Genomic DNA, 22,348 nt, shown 5'->3' on the forward strand with positions numbered 1-22,348 from the left:
ATTTGCTCAGGGAAAAAAATCCGACGTTTGAATAAGGGGAGGGATGTAATTGCTTTGGTATTTGAGTGCTTCGTGAACAAAGCCACATTGACAAATTGGGGGGAAAACAGGAGAGGAAAGGATGACGTGATGGATTGCAGGCCCACAGGGGCAATGTTATGAGAAGGGGGTTGGAAGGCTAAAACTGTCCAGCATAACGTGCGGGTGAGGCAGGGGAGATGTCTCATGGGAAGGAAGGAAGGGGGGAAGGAAGGGAGGGAGGGAGGGAAGGAAGGAAGGAAGGAAGGAAGGAAGGAAGGAAGGAAGGAAGGAAGGAAGGAAGGAAGGAAGGAAGGAAGGAAGGAAGGAAGGAAGGAAGGAAGGAAGGAAGGAAGGAAGGAAGGAAGGAAGGAAGGAAGGAAAATAGGACTCAGGGAAGGGAAGGAAGGGAAGGACTCAAATAGTTTTAATGGCTTTGTTTGAGCCAACTTTAGCACCTGGAGGGCTACACACTGATGGCATAAGGTGAGTGTTCAAGACCATGTCCAGATCCACTCATTGCTTGGTTGACTTATTTTCTTCATTCATAGATTTCGTTGGGTAGCCATGTTGATCTGAAGCACCAGAACAATTTGAAGGAGTGTGCAAGCGCACAAAAGCTTCTACCCAGCTCTGTAGAAAGCTTCCACAAATTTTGTTTGGCCGCCTCATTTATATTCCATTTTTCTCCCCAAGGGGGACCCAAAGCAGCATTAATTTGTGCTGGCAGGGGCTCATGGGAATTGTAGTCCATGGACATATGGAGAGCCACGGTTTGGCTACCTCAGTCTAAAGATTTGTTGTTTCCAGGGCTTCCCTTTGTTCTTTCTATGCAAAAGTGGCCCAGACCACGATCATTTCAGAGACTTAGCACCAGCAGTTGCACGAGAGAGAGAAAAAAAAGGGGGGGGGGAATCAGGTGATGTATCTGTGTATGTTCAGGTATCCAGCAAGAGGGTATGCAGAAAATGTTCAAATGCAACAAAAATCGCCAAGAGGAAGAGCTCTTAAGCCCCCCCCCCCCCCAAGTTGGCTCTCACGCAAGCTGGACCGATTGAACAAGGAACTCCGGAGTCTGCTTTAGGAAGATAACCAAATGCCCCAGAAGAGAATCCTGGACATATTTCTATCTTCTGCCAAGTTTCCTAGCATTGAAGGGTGCAGGTCAACTGGAACAAATGAGATGGGGGTGCTTATAGATTCGGAGGCACCCTGACTACCGACCCCGTTTCCTTCGAGGCTGAGCTTTCTTTCCTGAGCATGAAGCCTTCCTTAGATGCTGGGAACTGGGCATGGCCCCGAAAGCTCGGCCTTGAGTAAAACTTGGTTGGTCTTCAAGGTGTCTGGGGCGCAAATTGCGTTCTGCTCCCGCAGGCCGCCGTGGCCACCCACCGGAACCTCTCCTTATCCATTATCAGGTCGTGTTTGGAAGCAGGGACGCCTGCGAGACCCACCAGCTGCTTCCCCGGCCGCCCACTTCTCCTGCCAGCGTCTCTGCCTCGGGGGCCGGCGGCGCGCAAACCCCCGCGGCGGCTTCCTTTCGTGCGCTTCTCCGGGGCGCAAAGCGCAAAGCGCCCCGGTCCGCGACGCCCTCGCCCCTCGCCTGCCCACGCCGGGGGGCTCCGGCCCAGGGACCGGCTCCGAAGGCAAAGGCGCGGCGAGGAGGGGGCTGCGGCGCTTGGCCAAGGGGCCGGCCGGGGGGAGGCAAGGGGCGTCGCCGCGCATGCCGCCGCACATCCCCCTCCGCCCCCTGGCACATGGCCGGCGGGAGGCGCATTGGAGCTCCCCCCGGGCCACCCTCTCGGCGAGACTCGCACGTGGAGCCAGTCGGGGTGGGCTCCCGAGGGCGTCTAGACTGGCCTCTCTGCGCTCCAGCCAGCGCTGCTCTCTGCCGTCCTCACCACCGCCCTGCAAGGTAGGAGAGGCCTCCTTGGGCCCCTCGGGGAAAACCTGGGGAGCACTAGGCCCCGCTGGAGCCCCCGTTCCCTAAAACCCCCACGGGGTCCCCCAGAGTTTGCAGTGGCTTGAGGCTGTTTCCAGGGGTCCTCCAAGGGGGGAGGGGGCTTCCAGGCCCAGTCTCCCACATCCCCGGTGGGTCCCGCTGCCCACTCTCCTCTGATTCTCTTTCCCCATCTGCTCCAGTTTGTTGCTCCAGCCTTCCAGCTGAGGCCTGATAATTCTGCAAGGTGAGTGGGATTTGAACCCGGGTCCTCAGAGGCTGCAAGGGAGTGGCAGGCTATAAATCTAATAATAATAATAATAATAATAATAATAAAGGCAGTTTCTCTAACTAAGAAAAAAGAAGCTTGCTTGGTTGCATTAAAGTGCTGCTGGGTCCAGGATGTTCCAGCAGGCAGGAAGGCAGGAGCTGCCCTCCCAGTTATCTGCCTCCAGGGTATAAGGTTCAGGGCCTGCTTAGTAGCTGGCCCTGCAATTGTCTGCAGGTTTACTCAGAAGTAAGTTCCAATACACGGTGACATGTGTCAGATTGTAACAGCCTTGGGCCACAGACAATAAACTTAATCCTGTCGTCTTAGCCTTGGATGGGTGACCTTGGGCAAGTCACAGTTCTCTCAGAGCTCTCTCCGTCTCACCTACCACACCTGCTGTTGACCGATGGGAAAGGAAGTGAAGGCGATTGGAAGCCGCTTAGAGACACGTGAGGCCTGGTGGGTGACTATGGACTAGTCCCAGCTCTTTCTGAGCTCTCTCAGCCTCCCTTCCCTCACAGGGTGTCTGTTGTAGGGAGAAGAAGGGATGGCGACTGAAAGCCATTTTGAGACTCCTTCAGGTAGTGAAAAGTGGAGTATTAAAAAAAAAACCAGCTCTTCTTCTTCCCACTCTGCCTGGCCCTTCACAAACCGTGTATTGGCAGAGCTGCTAAATTTCAGAATGATTACTACAGTCTGATAAAGTTTATTGTCTGTGGTCAGAAGCCATTTCAGTCTGACACATAATTACAAGCATCAACACAAAGCATAAAAAAGCAATCTAGCCAGGGAGTTCGGCCTTGCTTTGATATCGTTTTAAAACTTGGATCTCTTAGGAAACCTCCTGTTTTGTGTGTAATAACGTTTCAGAACAGCAGTTGTTGATCCTCCCTGGCTATTGTCAAGGGAAGACACAACCGACATGTATCTGTGTGGGTGCCAGCCAACTTCCAAGAACGATTAGCATCCACGGCGGTCCGTGGATCTGTGGGGCTTAGTGGTGGCACGTAGACAGAGCTGCAGTGCCCTAGAGATTGATCACCGTTCTCCTGTGTAGTGGGGAAGCCACAGATTCTTAGCGCATAGCCGTGCCGTTGACACTTGTTTGGGGTTATCATACTGCATTGTACGCCCATGTCGATTTTTACACAGGAGAACAGGGAATCCGTGAAAAGCAGAGGAAATTGGGAAAAGGACCAAATTTTGGAGTAGAGCATGTTGAAGCCCTTTGATTTGGAAAATTGGGCATGTCCAGTCATTTCTATTGGAATCCTAACAACAGTTTCTTGGGGGGGGGGAGACCCCTGCGTAGACCTCCCCAGGGTCGCCCTTCTGTTCCCTCTGTTTCCGACTTAGGTGGTCCTTTGGATCAATCTAAAAAAGCCCTTGGATAAGTTGGTACCGACGCCACTGGACAAGGCATGAAAGTGGCGGCTTTATTTTCTAGAGCCGGCTAAGGGGTCAGTGTGGCTTAGGCCGCTGGGGCTATTTGGCTCCTCGTAGGGCTGAGTTTTCGGAAGGGTTTCTGGCCAAGAGACAGATATTTCCACCAGAAAGTAAATTCCATCGTCTTGGTCAATACGAGCCTTTGTTCCAGCGGACGTCTTTCCCTCCAGCCGTCTCCTGATGTGCTTCCTTCCAGGACTGCTCTTGAACCACCAGGGGGGAGGGGGGACGCGAAGATGGACCTTCCGTTGCGGAAAGTATTTTTAATAAAATAACCAGCTTGCCCGAGAGGGGAGGGGAGGCCGAGGCTGCCGTGGCATTGGACCGCTTGTTCTTGCCATGCATAAACCTCGGCCATGAAAGGAGACCCTCGTGTTCCCCGCCGAGAGCTCGCGATGCATATAATGCTTGTGCATCGTAACAGGGGGAGGAGAAAGGGGCCGGGCAGGCTGGCTCAGACAATAGGAGCATCGGGACGTCTTTCCTCGGCTGTCAAAACTTGTTTTCTCACGGTGACGATGGTGTCGGGTCGCCGCCTGGACATCTGTGGCCCCAGTGGTAGTTGGGCTGCTCTGGCTGACCTATCCCTGCTTTGTTACCGTTTTTCGTCTCGTGTCTCTTGATGTCTCCTCCAGCTCGGTCGGTTTTCTCCCCTCCTGGTGGAAATCCCTGGGAACCGTAAGTATCCGCAGGAGATGCGTGCACACAGCTGGCTGCTTGAAGGGAAGGGAAGAGAAGAAACATCTGGTTTGGGGGGGGGAACTCTGAAGTCGTTGGCGTGAGTTCGGGCACTGAAGGCAGAGGAGAAGTTTTGGGGAAGGGAATGAATGTTGAGAATGGATGTTCTGCCTTCTCAAGCTGGAGGGCCGGAGGTTGCCCTGGATGTTTCTGACCGGAGCCGTCGGGTACAAAATCATTAATCGAATTCCAGGGAAAGGATATATATATATTACATCGCTGCCTTTCAGCCTTCTGAATTCCAGGTGATTGGAAACTGGGTGAGATGCTGACAGGGCTAAATTGGAAATCTGTCCAGACTTTGCAGAGCATAGGCAACCAGGGTTGCAAGGAAGGGCAAGCACTGGACAAGCTGAAATTGAGAATCATGCATATTTGTTGCTTGGAGAGGATCGGATAAACGGACTCGAAAGCCCAGCTGGGAGGTGTTGCTGGGACTCAGGGGTTCTCTTTCTCTCTCTTTTCCCTCTCCTGTCTCTTCTTCACATGCACAAGTCTCCGACCAGTCTGTTTGTTTCGCTTTGCCTCTCTAGATAAGAAATCATTTGTGGGATGCTCTGTATGGCACACACAGGGACAACAGTGTCAGGATGTAAAGGGTAAACGTAGGAGGGAAAGGGAGAACAAACTGCGTGATCCCAAATAATTTTCTCCACTTAGCGGAGTTCGTAATGAGAATCACGGGGAGTTCTTTCAAATTCCTGGCTACGGGTGCTTTGAGTTAACGTGAAGTTTACTGTGTTTTGGTTATATTCTGTGTAGGTTAAGTCTTTTTTTAGATTGGGCGCTGTACGCATGCTTAGTGCTTCAGGGTTTCTAGTTAACACTTGGTTTTCAGTTCTACAAAATGTTCCCGTCTCCTCTGTTGTCTGCTCATTGTCTGACGACTCTGAAACTATTCCCAACATGATAGATGACTTGTAAACACTTCCGCCTCGACCCGGAGTTCATTCTCCCCTCTCGAATGTTAGGCGCGGTTGGCTGAGACTTCTCCTTCAGCAAGAAGTAATTCCTCCAACGGAGGAGGCTCTTCTCAATTTCTCAGCGAAACAGTCCGTAAAAATCACAAGTCCATAAAAAACAGCTTGTTGGAGCAACTCAGGCTGGATCCAGGGCAAATGTTCAGGGACATCCATCATACACTGAGACACAATTCAAAATCCAAGGTTCAAATCATCAGAGAATGGGACTAGTACATTTTAATAGCAGTGCGCCTATTACAAGAATTATATCAATCAGAGGACATTGATATAACCAGTCAAGACCACACAAGGAAGTGATTGTGGGGTTTTCCTGTTCATTAGACGGATTTTGTCACTTGTTCTGAGAGCTAGCATGGTGTAGTGGTTAATAGTGGCAAACTCTAATCTGGAGAACCGGGTTTGATTCCCCGATCCTCCACTTCCAGCCAGTTAGATAACCTTGGGCTAACCACAGTTCTCTTAAGGCCGCTCTTGCAGAGCAGTTCTGTTAGAGCTCTCTCGGCCCCACCTACTTCATGGGTTAGATTGTGGGGAAAGGAAGGGAAGGGTGTTTGGAAGCCACTGCGGGTGTCCTTCTGGTGAAAAGCAGAGTATAAAAACCCAGCTCTTCTTCATAACACAGTGTTTAAAGGGGTGAGTAAAAAGATCCGTCTCACCTGAAAGGGTAAAATATCTTCAGGTGTCTTCCAGGTTGGATGGAAGAAGAGATTGTTTGGGCAGGATCCGCCAGGAGACCTCAGTGCGTCCACAGGCCTTGCACCAGTGGCAGGGGTAGAGCTGGTCCTTGCTGCCTGCTTCCGTTAAGAGAAAGCAGCTCTATCTGTGTGGTTTCAATGTGGGAATCCCCCGCTGGACTTTCCGCCGATCCACTTATTGTTCAAAACTGACACGGGAGCTCTGCAGCTGCTGAGCTCCTGCTTGCGCAGGCAGAACGGCACCCGGTGCGTGCTCCTTCCCTGCTCATGCATCGCTGGATACAGCCCTGCAGTGTGATGGGCGGTTTGTGGTCATCTAAGCAGAAATTCCAAAGAGGACGTACGTACGCAGGCAAGAGTCACATAGACTCGAAATCGACCCCTGATGGTGAGACCTTGGCCGTCTTACGCACAATGCCTAGAAAACAGGAATGACCCATTTCATTGGGTTGTTTGGGCTTGTAACCTAGATGATACATGTTAATCCAGGGTGACTCTATAGCCTTGGAGGGGTTACTCCTGTTTGGGGGGGGGGGGGGTCAAAAATTAACTAACCTGGGGAGGAGTCAGGAGGACAGAGTAGTTTTCTGTTCATCTATCAGGGGTAGTCAAACTGCGGCCCTCCAGATGTCCATGGACTACAATTCCCAGGAGCCCCTGCCAGCATTCGTGAATGCTGGCAGGGGCTCCTGGGAATTGTAGTCCATGGACATCTGGAGGGCCGCAGTTTGACTACCCCTGATATATCTGGTTTGTGGCAGCCTTGTTGAATTCACACACAGTGGAAAAGGATTGGGAGGGGAGGAGCTGAACCATTGGCTCCGCCCATTTCCTCCCTCTCAGAATTTCTTCTCAGAATCTTTCAGAATCTCAGCTGTTACAAGCAAAGAGATTCAGATATCAGGCCAGGGTGGGATAATGGACATGCTAAGAACATGTGCTGGCAGGGACTCATGGGAACTGTGCATGGTGTGTGTGTGTGGAATGCCCTTGGAAGAGAGAGGGACCGCAGAGGTGTGTTTGTGGATCAAGCCCTGTGAGGACAGGGAAAGGAGACCTGGTTTGGAGGCTGGGCTTGTGACCTGAGGAGCAGGGGGCAAAATGCAATGTTAACAAGCATCCGGTGGAGGGGCAGCCAAACGGCAGCTCTCCAGATAACCGTGGACTACAAATTCCCATGAGCCCCTGCCAGCGTGTATCTGGAGAGCCTCTGCTTGGCCACTCCTCATGTAGGGTTTCCAAGACAAGGATGAAGTGTTACTTGCGAGTAAGTGTGTGTAGGATCAGCAACGCTAACACGGTCTCAGTTCTGTTGCCTGCCCTCCCTCCGTCGAGCTGCCAGTCTTCCGCCCTGCCTGCAGTCCTCAAGCAAAGACATTTCAAATGGAAACTGCAGCGTGAGATTGACAAATTCAAGTTTTGATACCCTGCCTTTTACCAACCGGAAGAACCATAAAGCGGCTTCCAAAAACCCCTTTCCCACCCTCTCCCTGCTACAGACACCCTGTGAGGCAGGAGGGGCTGAGAGAGCTCTGGGAGAACTGGGACTGTCCCCAGGTCACCCAGCAGGCTGCATGGGAAGGAGTGGGGAATTAAACCCAGTTCTCCAGCTTAGAGGCTGCCACACTGGCTCTCTCCAATTTTCTTCCTGTGGTTATTTCCCGCCTGCTTCTCTCAGGCCGACTGGGATGTGCACAGCACCGTTGCATCCTTGACAAATATTCTTTACCGGAAGAAGCATGCCTGGGTACACAAATTTCGACCCAGCATCAAACTTTGAAGGTCTTCAAGGGGCCCCTGGACTGAAAACTTTGTTCCTCCGCTTTAGACCAACACGGCCAGCCTCCTGAGGCATTCACCCCTCTCCCGCCTTCCGAATGGGATATAAAGACCCAGATCTCCCTTTCCACTTGTATCTGATGAAGGGAGTTTTGGCCGCCAAAAGCATCGTCCCTGAGGCTCTTGTTTCTCTCCGAGGTGCATGTGAGCTCCATCTAACTGTTCTGCAGCAGACCGAGAGAGCTGCTCTCTGAAGTTATGCGCATGGTGCAGGGAAGTGCTCTTGGGGGTGTGTGTGTGTGAATGGCCCTTTGTTTGCAAACGGGCAGCTTGAACCCACTTGACGGGGCACTGGGGTGTTGGGGCAGCAGCCCGGTCTCTTCCCCTTTCCTGATGAATGGCCCATTATCCCCGGCTGCCTTCCCCTCCCGGTCCCTCCCCGCGTTTCCAGAAGCGGCCTTCTTTATAAGAGGGGTGACTTCTCCGCGTGGAATGCCCGGAGGCCGTCTGGTGCCCCTGCGTCGCCTCATTTGAACATGAAAGCGCAAGGGACGGCACTGGCATGCGTCCGGCTGTACGGCTCCGAAGACCAGCCTTTGCAAGAAGGGGGTCTTTGTAAGAGGCACTTCAGCCTGCGCTGTTTCTATTTTCCCTCCTCTCACTGCAGACCTTTCACTTGGTTCTTATCCTGTCCCCAAAATCCTGCTGATTTGCAAGGGCAAAATTGAGGGGTGGGAAAGGGGTGCCAGTGGGCTATCCTGGGAGGGGAAATTGGGAAGGTGTCTCTCTCTCTGCAAAGGCTGTGGGTTGTTGGGTGCGCACGATTCCCAGGAAATCCAGACCGGCTTTCTGAAGAGCGGCTTTGCTTTCAGATGTCGTCATTCAGCAGGAAGCAGTTCTTTCAATATCAGGCTTTGAAATTTGGGCTTGTAAGTTTCAAAGTCATGTTGTTTGTTTATTTGTCTGCTTGCTTGTTTTGTTGCACTTCTCAGCTTCAGGCTCAGGGCGGTTTACAAACCAAAGTTTATAGCTCGCAACTCCTAGTACAGAGAACACAGAACGCAAGAACAGTTTGAACTCGTAACGCTTGGGACGTAACTGTACAGCGCAGACTAAATCAACAGTTTAACCATTCGCCGTGTGCACCCTTGGCCGCTCGCCTGTGAGTGTTGCTGCGTTTTATGCATGGCCGGTCAGGCGCTGATCCATGTCGCCGTGGGGCAGGGCTGGTGATTGGGAGGGGGCTTTGTTCCGCTGGCCTCAACCAGGGCTTGGCGGAAGAGCTCCATGTCGCAGGGCCTGCGGAACTGCTTTAGTTCCTGCAGGGCCCTGATCTCGTCTGGGAGCTCGTTCCACCAAGCGGGGCCAGGGTGGAGAAGGCCCCGGTTTTGGTTGAGGCCAGGCGTGCCTCTTTGGGGTCAGGGATCGCCAGTTTGTTGGTGTTTGAGGAATGTAGAGTGTCAGCGGAGAGGCAGTCTCCCAAGTACGCAGGGCCCAGGCTGTGCATGACCTTGAAGGTGATTACCAAAACCTTAAGCCCGATCCAGAATTCAACCGGTAGCCAGCTGTTGGAGCATGGCCCGGACGTGGGTCCTCCAGGGTGTCCCCGTGGGGGTCTCTGGCTGCTGCGTTCTGTTCCCGAGGTATTTTCCGGAGCAGGGATAAGGTTAGGCCTGCATAGAGCACGTTGCAGAAATCTATTTCGGAGGTGACTGCTGCATGTTCTGGGGCCCACTTAATTAGGCAAGAGTGAATGAAATTGGATTCCTGTTTCAGGAGGGGAAATTATGAAAGCCCCTCAGAGGTGTGGTGGGAGAACTGTTTGCGTAGGCCCCACTGCCTGTCCTGTAAGACCGGCTCCCAGTAAGACCGGCTCCCCCACCCACCCCGACCCCGTACCTATTGGAACTTTTGGACGGGGGTGGTGGAAGGGCAGATGCCACGGATGTGACTGGGGCAAGGACATTCGGTTGATTCATCAGGCTTGTAGACTGAGACACTTTTGTGCAGCTAAAAATGGCCCCAGATTAGTCAGAGAGGGGAAGGTTTGTCTTCTGGGAATTCAGGGGAAAGTTGTTAGGTGCTCATTGTGCTACTGGTTTTGGAAAGCAGGAAGGTTGGCGAAGAACTGGGATGTATGAAACCCTTGTTTTCTTATAGGACAGGGGTAGTCAAACTGCGGCCCTCCAGATGTCCATGGACTACAATTCCCAGAAACCCCTGCCAGTGAATGCTGGCAGGGGCTTCTGGGAATTGTAGTCCATGGACATCTGGAGGGCCGCAGTTTGACTACCCCTGTTATAGGAAGTAAGCCTGTTTTACAGCTGCAAGACTTGTCGGCTTCCCACCCGGGACCCGTTTGCCCCATTGCCCGGCCGGGATTTTTGCATTTTCAAAGCAGGTTCCTCCACCTGGGGAGAACAGACAAAATGCACAACCTGGTGTCTGCTTCTATAGTGGGACAAGGCCCATTTTGTCTTCCCAGGCCAGCCAATGAGAGACAACTCGGCCGTGATTGACAGTTTGGGTAGCTGAAAGGCATCCCTTTGCTTCTAGGTGGATAGGGGACAATTCCTGGTCTTGCCTTGGAAGAGGGTCGGCAGCCCTGTCTGTATTTTCGGCCTCCTCGCGTTAACTGCCGTCTAAAAATAAGGACGTTTAAGGTAAAGTGTCTCCTCTCCCACCTTCTTCTTGTGAATTTTCAGATGAATCCAATAAACAGCAGGGAAGGAAGGAGAAAGGTGCAAAATCAGCAAGCCAGTCTGAGTCTGGGGGCACCTTGAAGACCCAGAAGAAGAAAAAGAGTTATATGCCGCTTTTCCCTACCGGAAGGAGTCTCAAAGCGGCTTACAGTCGCCTTCCCATTCCTCTCCCCACAACAGACACCCTGTGAGGTGGGTGAGGCTGAGAGAGCCCTGATATTCCTGCTCGGTCAGAACAGTTCTACCAGAGCCGTGGATTCCTGGTATAAGCTCCCGTGTGCGTGGACACAAAAGCTCACCCCTTGAATAAAACCTCGAGGGTCTTGAAGCTGTCGTGGGACTCAAACTGCTTCCGGCCAACATGGCCGCCCAACCACGAAAATGCAGGTAGAAAAACAGTAGAAGAGCCAAGTGAATTTCATACGTTCAAAACAGGCCGAAACGTTTACACGGGACGCTAGCGGGGCAAACGAAGCCAGATGCGGTTGCATGACACGTAGCTCATGTGGGAGCGCTCTGGAGAGCATTTTGTTGGTCCACTCTTTTGGGTTGTCTTTGGGAGTTGCGGAGATTGGAGAGAGTTTGATTTATTTACAAATTTTCATAAATAGAACTGACGGGGGGGGGGTGTTCAGGAATGCTCCAAACACTCCCCCCAAAAGCCCTCGGAGGACTAGACTAAACTTTGTGCACAGTAGTTGCCTGTTGGCCGTTCTCCAGCCCAAAATGTTCTGAAAGATTATTATTGTTCCTGTTATGAGATAATCTTCCATATATGGATCGTCAGCCTGCTCCTTGCGTGGGTGCTCCAGTCGAGAGAGAGCGCATGAATGTCCGGGTGGAGCCCCTGTGAGATCTCTTCTTGGGGTTTTGTGAGCTAGCGGGGGTTATGGATCAAAGTTTTCATCATCTTGCATTTATGATCACGCTGCCGGAAAGCAGAGATGTAGAAGCCATTGGGGTTTCTGCCTCTCATAATTTCGGGGAAAACTGAAATATACAATTCTTGCATTCCCATCGGACCTAAATGTCTTGTGTTGCTTTAGCAACATAAAATGCAGAGTTTATAGTTTAGTGAGTGTATAAAATTATCTGGATGGGCATTTCCATGGGATTGGAAAGTGTAAATGCCCTCATGCTCTACTGGTGAAATTGCAAATATACCCCAAGTGAGTTGCAGTCTGCTACTTGAGCGCATCTCACGAATTCAAAAAGAAGAAATCTTTCTTAGGAGATTTGATTCATTGCTCCCCAAAAGTCCCCTGTTTGTCTGATGGATAAATAGAGGACTAGTCTATAATGGAGCCAAAAGAGGCGGCATTCCCGAATGTTTACCAAGTTCAAAGACCATACCACTATTGGGATTTGGGAATATCATGAAATAATCTACATACCCTTAGCCCCCAAATGTTTGGTTGGTTTGTCCACTCCTGCGTTTATGTAGTTGTAACGTTAAAGACTTTTCCACAGAGATAATGAGTATATTTTAACTTCTAAATGCAGTTTGTCATGTTAATTGTGTGCAGAATTAGAAATTTAAACAGTAAACATTTTCCTGGGGAGATTGCAGTGCAAAGGTCTACAATTTTCATGATCTGATGTCACGGTAGATGATCTTGCAAAAGACTCTTTGGACTGAGCAGTTTCTAGAAAGCATTTTGGCTTAATGCAGCCTTAACAAGAAACGAACTAATTCCTTCTTTGTAGGAGGTTCTTTCCATTTTCCCCAAGCTACCTAGTTTTCTCATTTGTAATAAATTGACTTAAGTACATTTTTAAAGTAAATTATTATTATTACTATTGGATTTCTAAACCAGCCTGCTGAGGCTGACTCAGGGCAGTGCTTATGAATAACTGTAATTACAGTCATTAAAACAACAATAAAACATTAATACAATCCAATAATATAAACCTATTAGCAGTTTAGATTAACATGCAGTCCAGTAGAAGTGCTTTGGCAGCTGGATTTTGCTGTGCAGAACAGGAAAATCTGCGTCTAAAGTGCATTGAAAGTGCATTATCCAATGTGTGCAGAATAGGCCTGAATTTTGGAAGATGCCCAGAAGAGAATGCCCCTTTGAAGACTGCCCCACTGCAGCCCAGATCTGGATGACAGAGGCCATTTACACGGCTTCCTCCTCCCCACTTCAAGTCCCTTTCTTGCGGCTTCTCAGGTCCCATCTCCCCCAGTGGGTTTGTGGGTTTTCCTTCCCAGGCTATAAATCAGTGGGAAGGCCTGGGTGGGGAGGGGAGGGGAGGGACTGCGCATGGCGACGGCTGCGATGCAATGGAAAATCTGAATCAGGGGAGTTGAGAGCAGGAGGCATTTTCCTGTGGAGTCGCAGGGCTGCAAATTGTTTTATTTGCTTAAAAGCAAACAGATGGCCCCGCCTGCCTCCTTTCCAGGGCTGCTTTCGCGGAAGCAACCCTCCTGCCTCCGCCGCCGTTTCCCTGTGGGCTTTCAAGGGGCCGGGGGCCTCAGCGGCAGGCTCTTGCCGTTTGGCAAACCAGGCGTTTCTCGAGAGGAAAAGATTTGAAACCAGCATCTTAAAAATAGACATTCCTAAAGTGTCTTTTAAATGCAAAGAGTTGCTTCTCTTGACCCTGGAAGTATAAGTTGAGTTTAGGATTGCCCAGCTGGGCAGGGGGCTGGGGCTGGGGGGCACTTTTTGAGAGCTTTTCTGAAATGCCAGCATCACCCAAAAGTGACATGGGCACATCGGGGGTGACACGCTGGCTTTGGGTCAATGCTCTACGGTAAAATGTGCTTCATCCCATAGAGTTTTGTCCCAAAACCCTAGTTTCCCCCCCCCCCATGACCCTGGCATGCTGACGTGGCTTTTGGGTGACATCAGCATTTTGCATTAAAAAGTGACGCTTCTTCTGGGTTTATATACGTTTGGGGGCGAGTTTGGGGGGGGCAGGGGTGTCTGGAAGTGGACCCCACCTGGAGCAGTAGACGAACAGAAAAGTTCGAAGCAGCTGAGATTTTTTTCCTTTCGTTCTGCAGTGACTCAGTGCTGCACCCAGCATGGTGTGCATTGGTTAAGAGTTGTGAACTCTTACCTGGAGGCCCCTTGTCTGGAGAACTGGGTTTGATTCCCCACTCCTCCACACGCAGCCCGCTGGGAGACCTTGGGCCAGTTGCAGTTCTCTTAGAGTTCTTTTGACACAGCAGTTCTTTGATAGGATTGTGAGTGTCCCGCACAGTGCAGTGGGTTGGACTAGATGCCCCAGGAGGTCCCTTCCAATTCTGTTGTTCTATGATTCTAACCCTATTGCTCATCCACCTGCCAAGGTTAAGGTGTGAGCTTTCATGTGCATGCGCTCCTCGTCCGATGCAGTGAAGCAGAACCCCCCCCCAGCCATTCCATATAGGCAGAGAGAGGGTGGTTGCTATTGGGAAGGAGAGTTTTCCCCACTCCAGCACGGGGTTGTGTACATTTGTGTACCTCCCCCCAGGTGTTCTATAACCTTCCTCAAACTCTCTTTGCTCCAAACTTTTGGGGAAGAAGTTAGCGAGAGCTGGGTGGCTGTCAGGTGGGTGGAAAAGTTTGGGTTTTCCTGGTCTCACCCCACAGCAGCCGTTTCCTCTCCCTGCTGCAGAGGTTTCTGTGGTTTGTTTTTCTAAACGGGCGCTTTAATCTTGTTATATCAGGACACAGTTCTGCTAAAATATGCCTCCGGCTCTCCAAATTCCCAGTTTTCTTTTTTTTTTTTAAGGAAGTCCCTATTACTTTTCCATGCAGATATATATTGAGGCGTGGGGAGTGTATCAGCAATGAAATGGGCTATATGATAGTCCTTCAAATACTTGAAGATGAATATTGTATCACCTCTCTACGGTTTCAAGAGAGCCAGACTGGTGGTGTGGTCAGGAGTAGGGACTTCTAATCTGGCAAGTTGAATTTGATTCCCTGCTCCTTCACATGCAGCCAGCTGGGTGACCTTGGGCTTGCCACTGCCCTGATAAAGCTATTCTGACCAAGCAGTAAGATCAGGGCTCTCTCAGCCTCACCCACCTCACAGGGTGTCTGTTGTGGGGAGATGAAAGGGAAGGCGACTGGAAGCCACTTTGAGACTCCTTCGGGTAGGGAAAAGCGGCATATAAGAACCAACTCTTCTTCTTCTTCAGTAATCTCAGGGCTCTCTCAGCCTCCCCTCCCTCACAGGGTGTCTGTTGTGGGGAGAGGAAAGGGAAGGCGACTGGAAGCCACTTTGAGACTCCTTCGGGTAGGGAAAAGCGGCATATAAGAACCAACTCTTCTTCTTCTTCAGTAATCTCAGGGCTCTCTCAGCCTCACCTCCCTCACAGGGTGTCTGTTGTGGGGAGAGGAAAGGGAAGGCGACTGTAAGCCGCTTTGAGCCTCCTTCAGGTAGGGAAAAGCGGCATCTAAGAACCAACTCTTCTTCTTCTTCATCTTCCTTTCCCATCTAGACATACCCCGGTCTTTCAGCCTTTCCTGAGAGGATTTGGTCTCTGTACCCCTTACCATCTTCCTTCCCCTGGATATGATCCGGGTGGTCAACATCCTTCTTAAATTGTGGTGTCCAAAACCAGACTCTGAACTCCAAGGAAGTTTGAGTCCAGGGGCACCTTCAAGATCAGCAAAGTTTGATTCAAGGGATAAGCTTCCGTGTGCATCCACACTTTTGTCAGATACATGCACACAAAAGTTTATACCTTGAACAAAACTTTGTAGGCGCCACTGGACTCAAACTATGCTCAAATAGTAAAAGACTCAAATAGTAAAAGATGTAGGACATAAAATACAGGATGATCTGGACAGGCTGGAAAACTGAGCTAAAACTAAGATGAATTTCAGGAGAGATAATTGTGTAGTTTGCATTAAGGTTGGAAAAATTAAGGGCTGCCCTAGGATGGAGCAGAGCTGGTCTCTGTTGCCTCCGGTCATCGAACTGAATGGCTTGAGACGGAAATTAATTCAAAATCTAAACATTCGGAAGAAGTTCTTGACGGTTACAATAGTTCCTCGGGCTCCCGGCTTCCTCAGGAGGTGGTGGGTTCCCCTCCTTGGGAGGCTTTTAAGAAGAGGCCGAACGGCCATCTGACCGCAGTGCAGATTCAGTGACGATTGTCCGATCGCAAGAGAGACCGAGGACAGGAAGAGATGGGCTAGCGCTCAGCTGTCATGGCCCTTTCTCCCGTGCCCAGGGTAATCCCAATTGCCACTTTGGGGTCAGGCAGCAAATGAAATGCCATCTTGGCTGCTTCTTCCCTCTTGGTGTCCAGAGGGCACAGAAATATCCCCTTGAATTTCAAGTGCCGGACATGCCTCTCTCTCTCTCCCCCCGTTTCCTAACAACCTCCAAGTGGCTGGGTTTGCGTTAAGAGGAAGGATGGTGAAGACACAATCTTAATTCTTTTGACAGGCAAGGAACATCTTGTGGGTCTGTCCCTGCCCCCCAGATCCTTCTGCGCTTCGGAGGTCTTGATGAGATGCAGCACGGATGGAATAATCTCACACTCCTTTTTCCACTCTCGGGGGAAGGATGCGAAGGGCGATTCAGCAGCGCCCTATTAAAGTGCCCAGAAGAGGCGAGCGGAGCAAAAGACATCTTGTCTAGCAAGGCAGTTCTGGAGTAGTCGCCGTCAGATCAACCCTGACGTCCGCGGATTAAAAATAAAATTGCTTTCTGTTTGCCAGCCCTGTCACATGGGCCGGGGCGAGGAAGGGGCTGAATAGGTCTCCCCCCAGCGCCGTTATTTGGAAAACATGTTGTTATTCATGTAGAACTTGCATTTTATTTCTGAATTAGAATTCAGCCACGCAGATTTGAAAGTGAGCGGTTTGAATGGCGTCTCCCCGCCAGGGTGAGCAGGTCCCCTGGTCCAGTGGGAGTCCCCCTCTTTCCTCGCCCTCTCCCCCAGACTCCTCCCAAAAAGCAGGAGAACGCCGTAAATGAACGCAACGTGACGTCCGGCTTGTCTTTTGGGGTGTTGCTCTGGTTTGAGGGCAAAGTTCTGGGAAGCGCCTGGAAAGAACAAATAGATCTTGTTTTAGATCTTGGTTTTTCGTCGTTTCTCTCCCAGCCGAAGGACTAGAGAGAAACTTGATATCCACATGCATGAAAATTTTCTTTGGGTTTCGCGGACACTGCGTTCTTTTATAAATTTTGTTTTGTTTCACTTTGTTCTTCAGGACATTTTACAAATACTTTAACTCTGCGGGAAGGTCCCCTGAGCATAGAGAAACATAGGGAACTCACTAGGAGAAGTAAAGAAACAGAAGTGAAACGATGCGTACAGACACTGAGCTGAGTGAACATGAACACAGGGGAGCATTTCCCAGAAATGGGTCCCACCAGTTGGGCTAGCCAGTTTTGGTACTGCCTTAACGGGGGTGGAGGGGGGGATCTGGCTCGGTGGCCACGCCTGCCCTGCCCATGCCGAACGTCCCAGGTTCATGTTCCACACCTTCAAAGCCATGGCCGGCCTCTTGTGGCTTTGCTTTATGATGTTTTATGACTTTGTGAGAATAATCGTTAGTGGACCTTTCCAGGAAGGGACTCTGATGCACGTTGCTTTTTGCAGATCTTGAGATCTGGGCAGAATGGCATTTGGGGGGGTGGGGGAGACTTGCCCCCTCTCCCGCCCCCCGCCCCCCGCCCCCCGCCCCCACCACCAGCGCTGTTTTCTCTTCCTGGGCTAGCGTCTCCGAGAAGGAGGCAACACACCATCTTTAGAGTCTGTTGGGCACAGAAACCGCCCAAGTAAATGACCCTAATTGAATTGGGAAGATGTAATTGAATGGGGCCCCTGCCTGCTTGTCTCCCTCGTGAGACAATGGCTGGTTTATTAGCTCTGCAAGACGCCCTTGCGAGACCCCTCGCTTATTTAAAGTCTGCTGGTCCCCCCCCCATGTCCCCCTTGCCCACTGTGGGGTGCATTTGTTTTGGTTTGTGGCCTTTGTGAACCAAGCATGGCTCATAGTCCAGGGTGCTGCAGGCGTTCAGATGCAGCCCGAGCAACTCTCTGGTTATGTTTTGAGTCTCAGACATTCTCCTCAATCAGGGTCCCGATTGCCGTAGGGTCGTGAAAGGAGAGAGGTTGTTTCGCCCTCTCGAAATGGAGATTGGTGGTTGCATCCAGACAGGACTGGATTTTGCATGGTTCCTATTCTGAAGGAGGCAGCGGCAACGGAATCAGCCGGCAGGGCCTGGATTATTTACTTATCACAGGGTTTCACAAACAGGAAGCATAAAATAATATAAGATATGTAGCCAAGTGGGTACAATGGTTATGCATTCAGGCTGGGCAATCCCCTTCCCCTTAAGTAATAATACCCGAGTTTCAGAGTACAAAGAGCGATCCCAGGAATTCCCCAAGTATTGGACAGGATCTTCCGTCTGGCTCTTTGGAGGAAGCGGCTCTCTTTTGCACAGGGAAGGCCTGAGAATAGGGAAGCTCAGCCACAAAGGAAGCATTTTCCTTGACAAGGACGGGCCTGCGTCCAACGAGATATTTCTGCCTTTTTAAAGGTCGTGTCATTTCCTCTGAGTTCTGAAGGGACCGCAGTCGGGGTCGCCTCTGGGGTGGATACGGAAGGAATGTTTTTCCTGCATGCTTCAAACCTATCAGACTTCTTGGAAAGACGAAGTTCAGAGAGGCTCCGTTTATTGTCATTTTTATTTGCGGCGTTTTATTCCCCCCACACACATCTCTCCCGCCCCCCTCCCCATTTAACCCAGTCAGAGCCTGGAAAAGAGCAGATTCCCGTCCTGCCCCCCCCCCCACACACACACACTCAGATTCCCGGACTTTCCTGCTGTTTCTGGGATATTGTGAAGGCTTTTCCTCTGACCTCGCACAGAGCATCTGACTCCACTGTCCTGCCTTGGAGACATCTATATTGTTATTCATCATTTCATTTACGGACTGCCCCTCCCCAATCATGGGCAAGAACAGAATTGCCCCTTTGTTGCTTGCAAACTATCTATGAAGGGGAACCGAACAAATCTTTCTGTAATTTTGTTTTGAAATCCTAATGCGCAGTGGGCAACTTCCGCCCAGAATTTAAACGCATTATTGTGAGTTCCGCCCTCTGCGGCTAACAGCTCCCTTCCGCCCTCGAAGAGATTCATCCCGTCCCCTCTCCCTTTCCTCTTCCCCGTCCCTCAGCCTTTCCTCCTGAGGCCTGCCCTCCAGATCCCCCATTCTCTTCCTCAGGATTCTTCGTTGTGTTGTGGTCATGATGCTATTAAAAGCCTCCTTGTCCTCTCTTCCTTCCCGGCTTTAGATTCTAGCCGCCAAGCACCATGAGCTGGAGTTTCTTAACGCGACTCCTCGAGGAAATCCACAACCACTCCACGTTCGTCGGGAAGATCTGGCTGACCGTGCTGATCGTCTTCCGCATCGTCCTCACGGCCGTGGGAGGGGAGTCCATCTACTACGACGAGCAGAGCAAGTTTGTGTGCAACACGGAGCAGCCAGGTTGTGAGAACGTGTGCTACGATGCCTTCGCCCCGCTCTCCCACGTGCGCTTCTGGGTCTTCCAGATAATCCTCGTCTCCACCCCCTCGGTGATGTACCTGGGCTACGCCATTCACAAGATCGCCCGGATGGTGGACCACGGTGACCCCGAGAGGAAGATCCGGAGCAAGCCCTTCCCCATGCGCTGGAGGCAGCACCGCGGCTTAGAGGAGGCCGAGGACGACCACGAGGAAGACCCCATGATGTACCCAGAGATTGAGTTAGAGAGCGAGCGGGAGACCAAGGAGAACCCGCCGCCCGTCAAAGTAAAGCACGACGGCAGGAAGCGAATCCGGGAGGACGGGCTCATGAAGATTTACATTTTCCAGCTCCTGAGCCGGACTGTGTTTGAAATCGGCTTCCTCGTAGGCCAGTACTTCCTCTTCGGCTTCGAGGTCAGCCCGAAGTTCATTTGCAGCCGGAATCCGTGTCCGCACAAAATAGATTGCTTCATTTCCAGGCCCACGGAGAAGACCATCTTCCTGCTCATCATGTACGGCGTGAGCTGTTTGTGTTTACTGCTGAACGTGTGGGAGATGTTCCACTTGGGCTTCGGCACCATCCGAGACACGCTGAACAATAAGCAGAAGGAGCTGGAGGACTCGGCGACGTACAATTACCCGTTCACCTGGAACACCCCGTCCGCCCCTCCGGGCTACAACATCGCCGTGAAACCGGACCAGATCCAGTACACAGAACTGTCCAACGCCAAAATGGCCTACAAGCAAAACAAGGCCAACATCGCCCAAGAGCGGCAGTACGGCAGCAACGAAGATAACATTCCGGCGGACCTGGAGAATCTCCAACGAGAAATCAAAGTGGCCCAGGAACGTCTTGACCTCGCCATCCAGGCTTACAACAACCAGAACAATCCCGCCTGCTCCAAGGAGAAGAAGGCCAAAGCCGGCTCCAACAAGAGCAACGGGAGCAGCCGGTCCGGGGAGGGGAAAACCTCCGTCTGGATTTGACGCTGCCTGCCCCGGACTTTAGGACTCGCTACTTCACCCCCTGTGGTTTATGGTTGCTCACAAACTTATCGCGCAAGGACATTTGTTCTATAAATATTTGGGTTTGTTTCACTTCAGGGATGACTTTGGCTGCCAATCCAGGCGGCCAGATGCGAGGAACGTTTATCCTCCCGTTTCTAGAACATTTATACTGGTTTCTTCCAGGCCAAGAGAAGACCCAGGCTGTTTTTTTAAAAAATCGGTTTACACTGTAATGTACAGGATTTAGGGTACATTTTACTATGCACAATTTTTGTATTTGTATATCGGAGCGCTCCAGTTACACTTTTTTCTTTTGTATTAAAAGCAAACAAGGCGGATAAGTTCAGGAATGTTCATTAATTTGTTTTCTCAACTTTTTAACTTTATTAGGGACATCTTTAGTCTTTTCGGTATTATTGTAAAAAAAAAAAAGTTTGTTATTTTGGGGGGGCCTGGCCCACCAAGGTGCTTCTCAATGGCTGCCTGTTTGACCAGCTTCATATTGTGAATATTCTCCATGTCAATTTTGTAGCTACTGCGAATGTCCAGGCCTCTCAGCAGATCACTTGCACAGTCGATAGAATGGTGAAAGCCATCTTGTAGCTCCCGTTCCTTCCCATGCAGTCTTGAGAAATACTACTCTCACTTTTCCCCTTATATCTTTGCAACAAAAATGGCTTTAGAATTTTTTTTTTTAAATCTTGAAAGCTGGGCATTCAGACAACATAACAGATCATGGCAATTCATCAATTCGATGTTATTGTCCAACCAGTGATAGCAGCGAAGGGCTGACAGAAGGAAATTGGTCCAGTTTGGGTGAGGCCTTCGAAAAGTGCAGTGTTTCTCCCAAGTCCCCAGAGCTCGGTTGAGTCTTTCTTGGGTTTGTTCTTTCAGTCTCTGGGCTTTTCCACGTAATAATTTCCCTTGCTTGTGTGTTCCTGTTGCTTCCGGGTGCAGTGGGGATTCCTGTTCCACACACGTTTTCCTCCTCCTTGCGTTTGATTCAATATTACGCCAGTTTCTGTCTGGCCTGCTTCTCTGCAGATTTAACTTGCAGGGCTTTGTGACAGACATAAAAGGATGCAATACGGAATTAGCCAGCGGAGGCCGCTAAGCCCTTCCCCAAAGCGACAGGAATACACAAGCCAGGGAAACGAGAATATGAAGAAAGCCGCTTGTTCCTCTGGTTTTGGACAAATTCAGGGACAGCGTTGCAGGATCTTGAAGCACTTTGAAAACTTGCAGTGTTTATTTTAGTGCCTTTAGGCAAAGATGCCTCTACCATATCTGTTTCTTCAGCTATGTGGCCTGCATATTTTGTTTTGTTGCTGCACAGATGCATGTACTGAAATTACTGGATGGTTTCCCCTTTCTCTCTCAAAAATAATTTATTTGCATTGGTCTTTCACTTAGATTTATAATTAGACATTGCAGAATGCAGAGCTTGCTGACTTTCTGGCCAAGGCGAGTGGGAACCACCGTGCAAGGTTGACGTAATGCGTGCTCTTGTTTGAACTAATATTTAGGATTGATTCTGGCCTCGGCTGCTCCGGTTCCCCCTCCCCCTGCAACGGGAAGAGGGGATGTTTCTCACGATGGTTTTGTGGTTTCCTCTAAGTTATGGAAGTTGGGTGGACATTCTTGCTCTATTTGTTCTATAAGGTGTCCAGCCACTTGCCTTGTTCAGCGCTGGGAGGCTACTCATTTATACAACGTGGGAATAAAACTAGTCATTGCATCATTTCCAGAGCGACAGATCACGTTCGAGAACTTCCAGTCTCCTGAAATGGGCACTTCTTGAAGGCTGTGAGGTCACCCCCCGTGCCCCTCGTGCAGGAAGGAAGGCCACAGCGCTGGTAGGGTTGTGGGCACCACTGTGAATGTTCTGCTGGGCTTGGCTGCATGAGGAGGTGCTTTCAGGTCACGTGGGAATAAGTTTTGGAAGATGTTTGTAGCTTTTACCAGTTTGCCAGGAATGTCTCTTCTGTTTATTTTTAATTATTTATTATTGTCTTTTTGAATGTTGCATTTTACTTTAAGGTCGGCACCCAATAGCAGGTATCAAAAGCCAATCAAAGCCTGGGATTACAGGTAAGTTGGTTTACAGGTTTCAGTTGGGGCGTCATTTTCTCCCACGCAGGTTTCTGCTATGCACACCAGGTCAACGCGTGGAGGTGGGCCAGTTTTGCGCATCACTGATCTGGTATTGCGCAGCCTTCGTGGAAACGAATGGAGAAATGGAGGTCCTTGTGTTGTCGACTCCTGGGGTGCTGCGGAGGCTAAGTAGGCAGTGA

General features: G+C 50.5%; 1 protein-coding gene across 8 annotated transcripts; it reads left to right on the forward strand.

Annotated features, from left to right (window-relative positions):
* Positions 1 to 1,700: 1,700 nt before the first annotated feature.
* GJC1 (gap junction protein gamma 1) lies at positions 1,701 to 20,400 on the forward strand. Of its 8 annotated transcripts, none has more exons than XM_077315714.1 (2): positions 1,701 to 1,933; positions 18,833 to 20,400. In XM_077315714.1, the coding sequence occupies exon 2, from the start codon at positions 18,852 to 18,854 to the stop codon at positions 20,031 to 20,033; it is 1,182 nt and encodes a 393-aa protein (XP_077171829.1). In that variant the 5' UTR covers positions 1,701 to 1,933; positions 18,833 to 18,851; the 3' UTR covers positions 20,034 to 20,400. The 8 variants fall into 8 exon arrangements, with proteins under 8 accessions (XP_077171829.1, XP_077171828.1, XP_077171831.1 ...); XM_077315713.1 differs by lacking the exon at positions 1,701 to 1,933 and adding an exon at positions 3,839 to 4,352; XM_077315716.1 differs by lacking the exon at positions 1,701 to 1,933 and adding an exon at positions 4,477 to 4,657.
* The last annotated feature ends 1,948 nt before the right edge of the window (positions 20,401 to 22,348 follow it).

The sequence above is a fragment of the Paroedura picta genome, chromosome 16, assembly GCF_049243985.1.
Source record: "Paroedura picta isolate Pp20150507F chromosome 16, Ppicta_v3.0, whole genome shotgun sequence".
NCBI classification, from domain to species: domain Eukaryota; kingdom Metazoa; phylum Chordata; class Lepidosauria; order Squamata; family Gekkonidae; genus Paroedura; species Paroedura picta.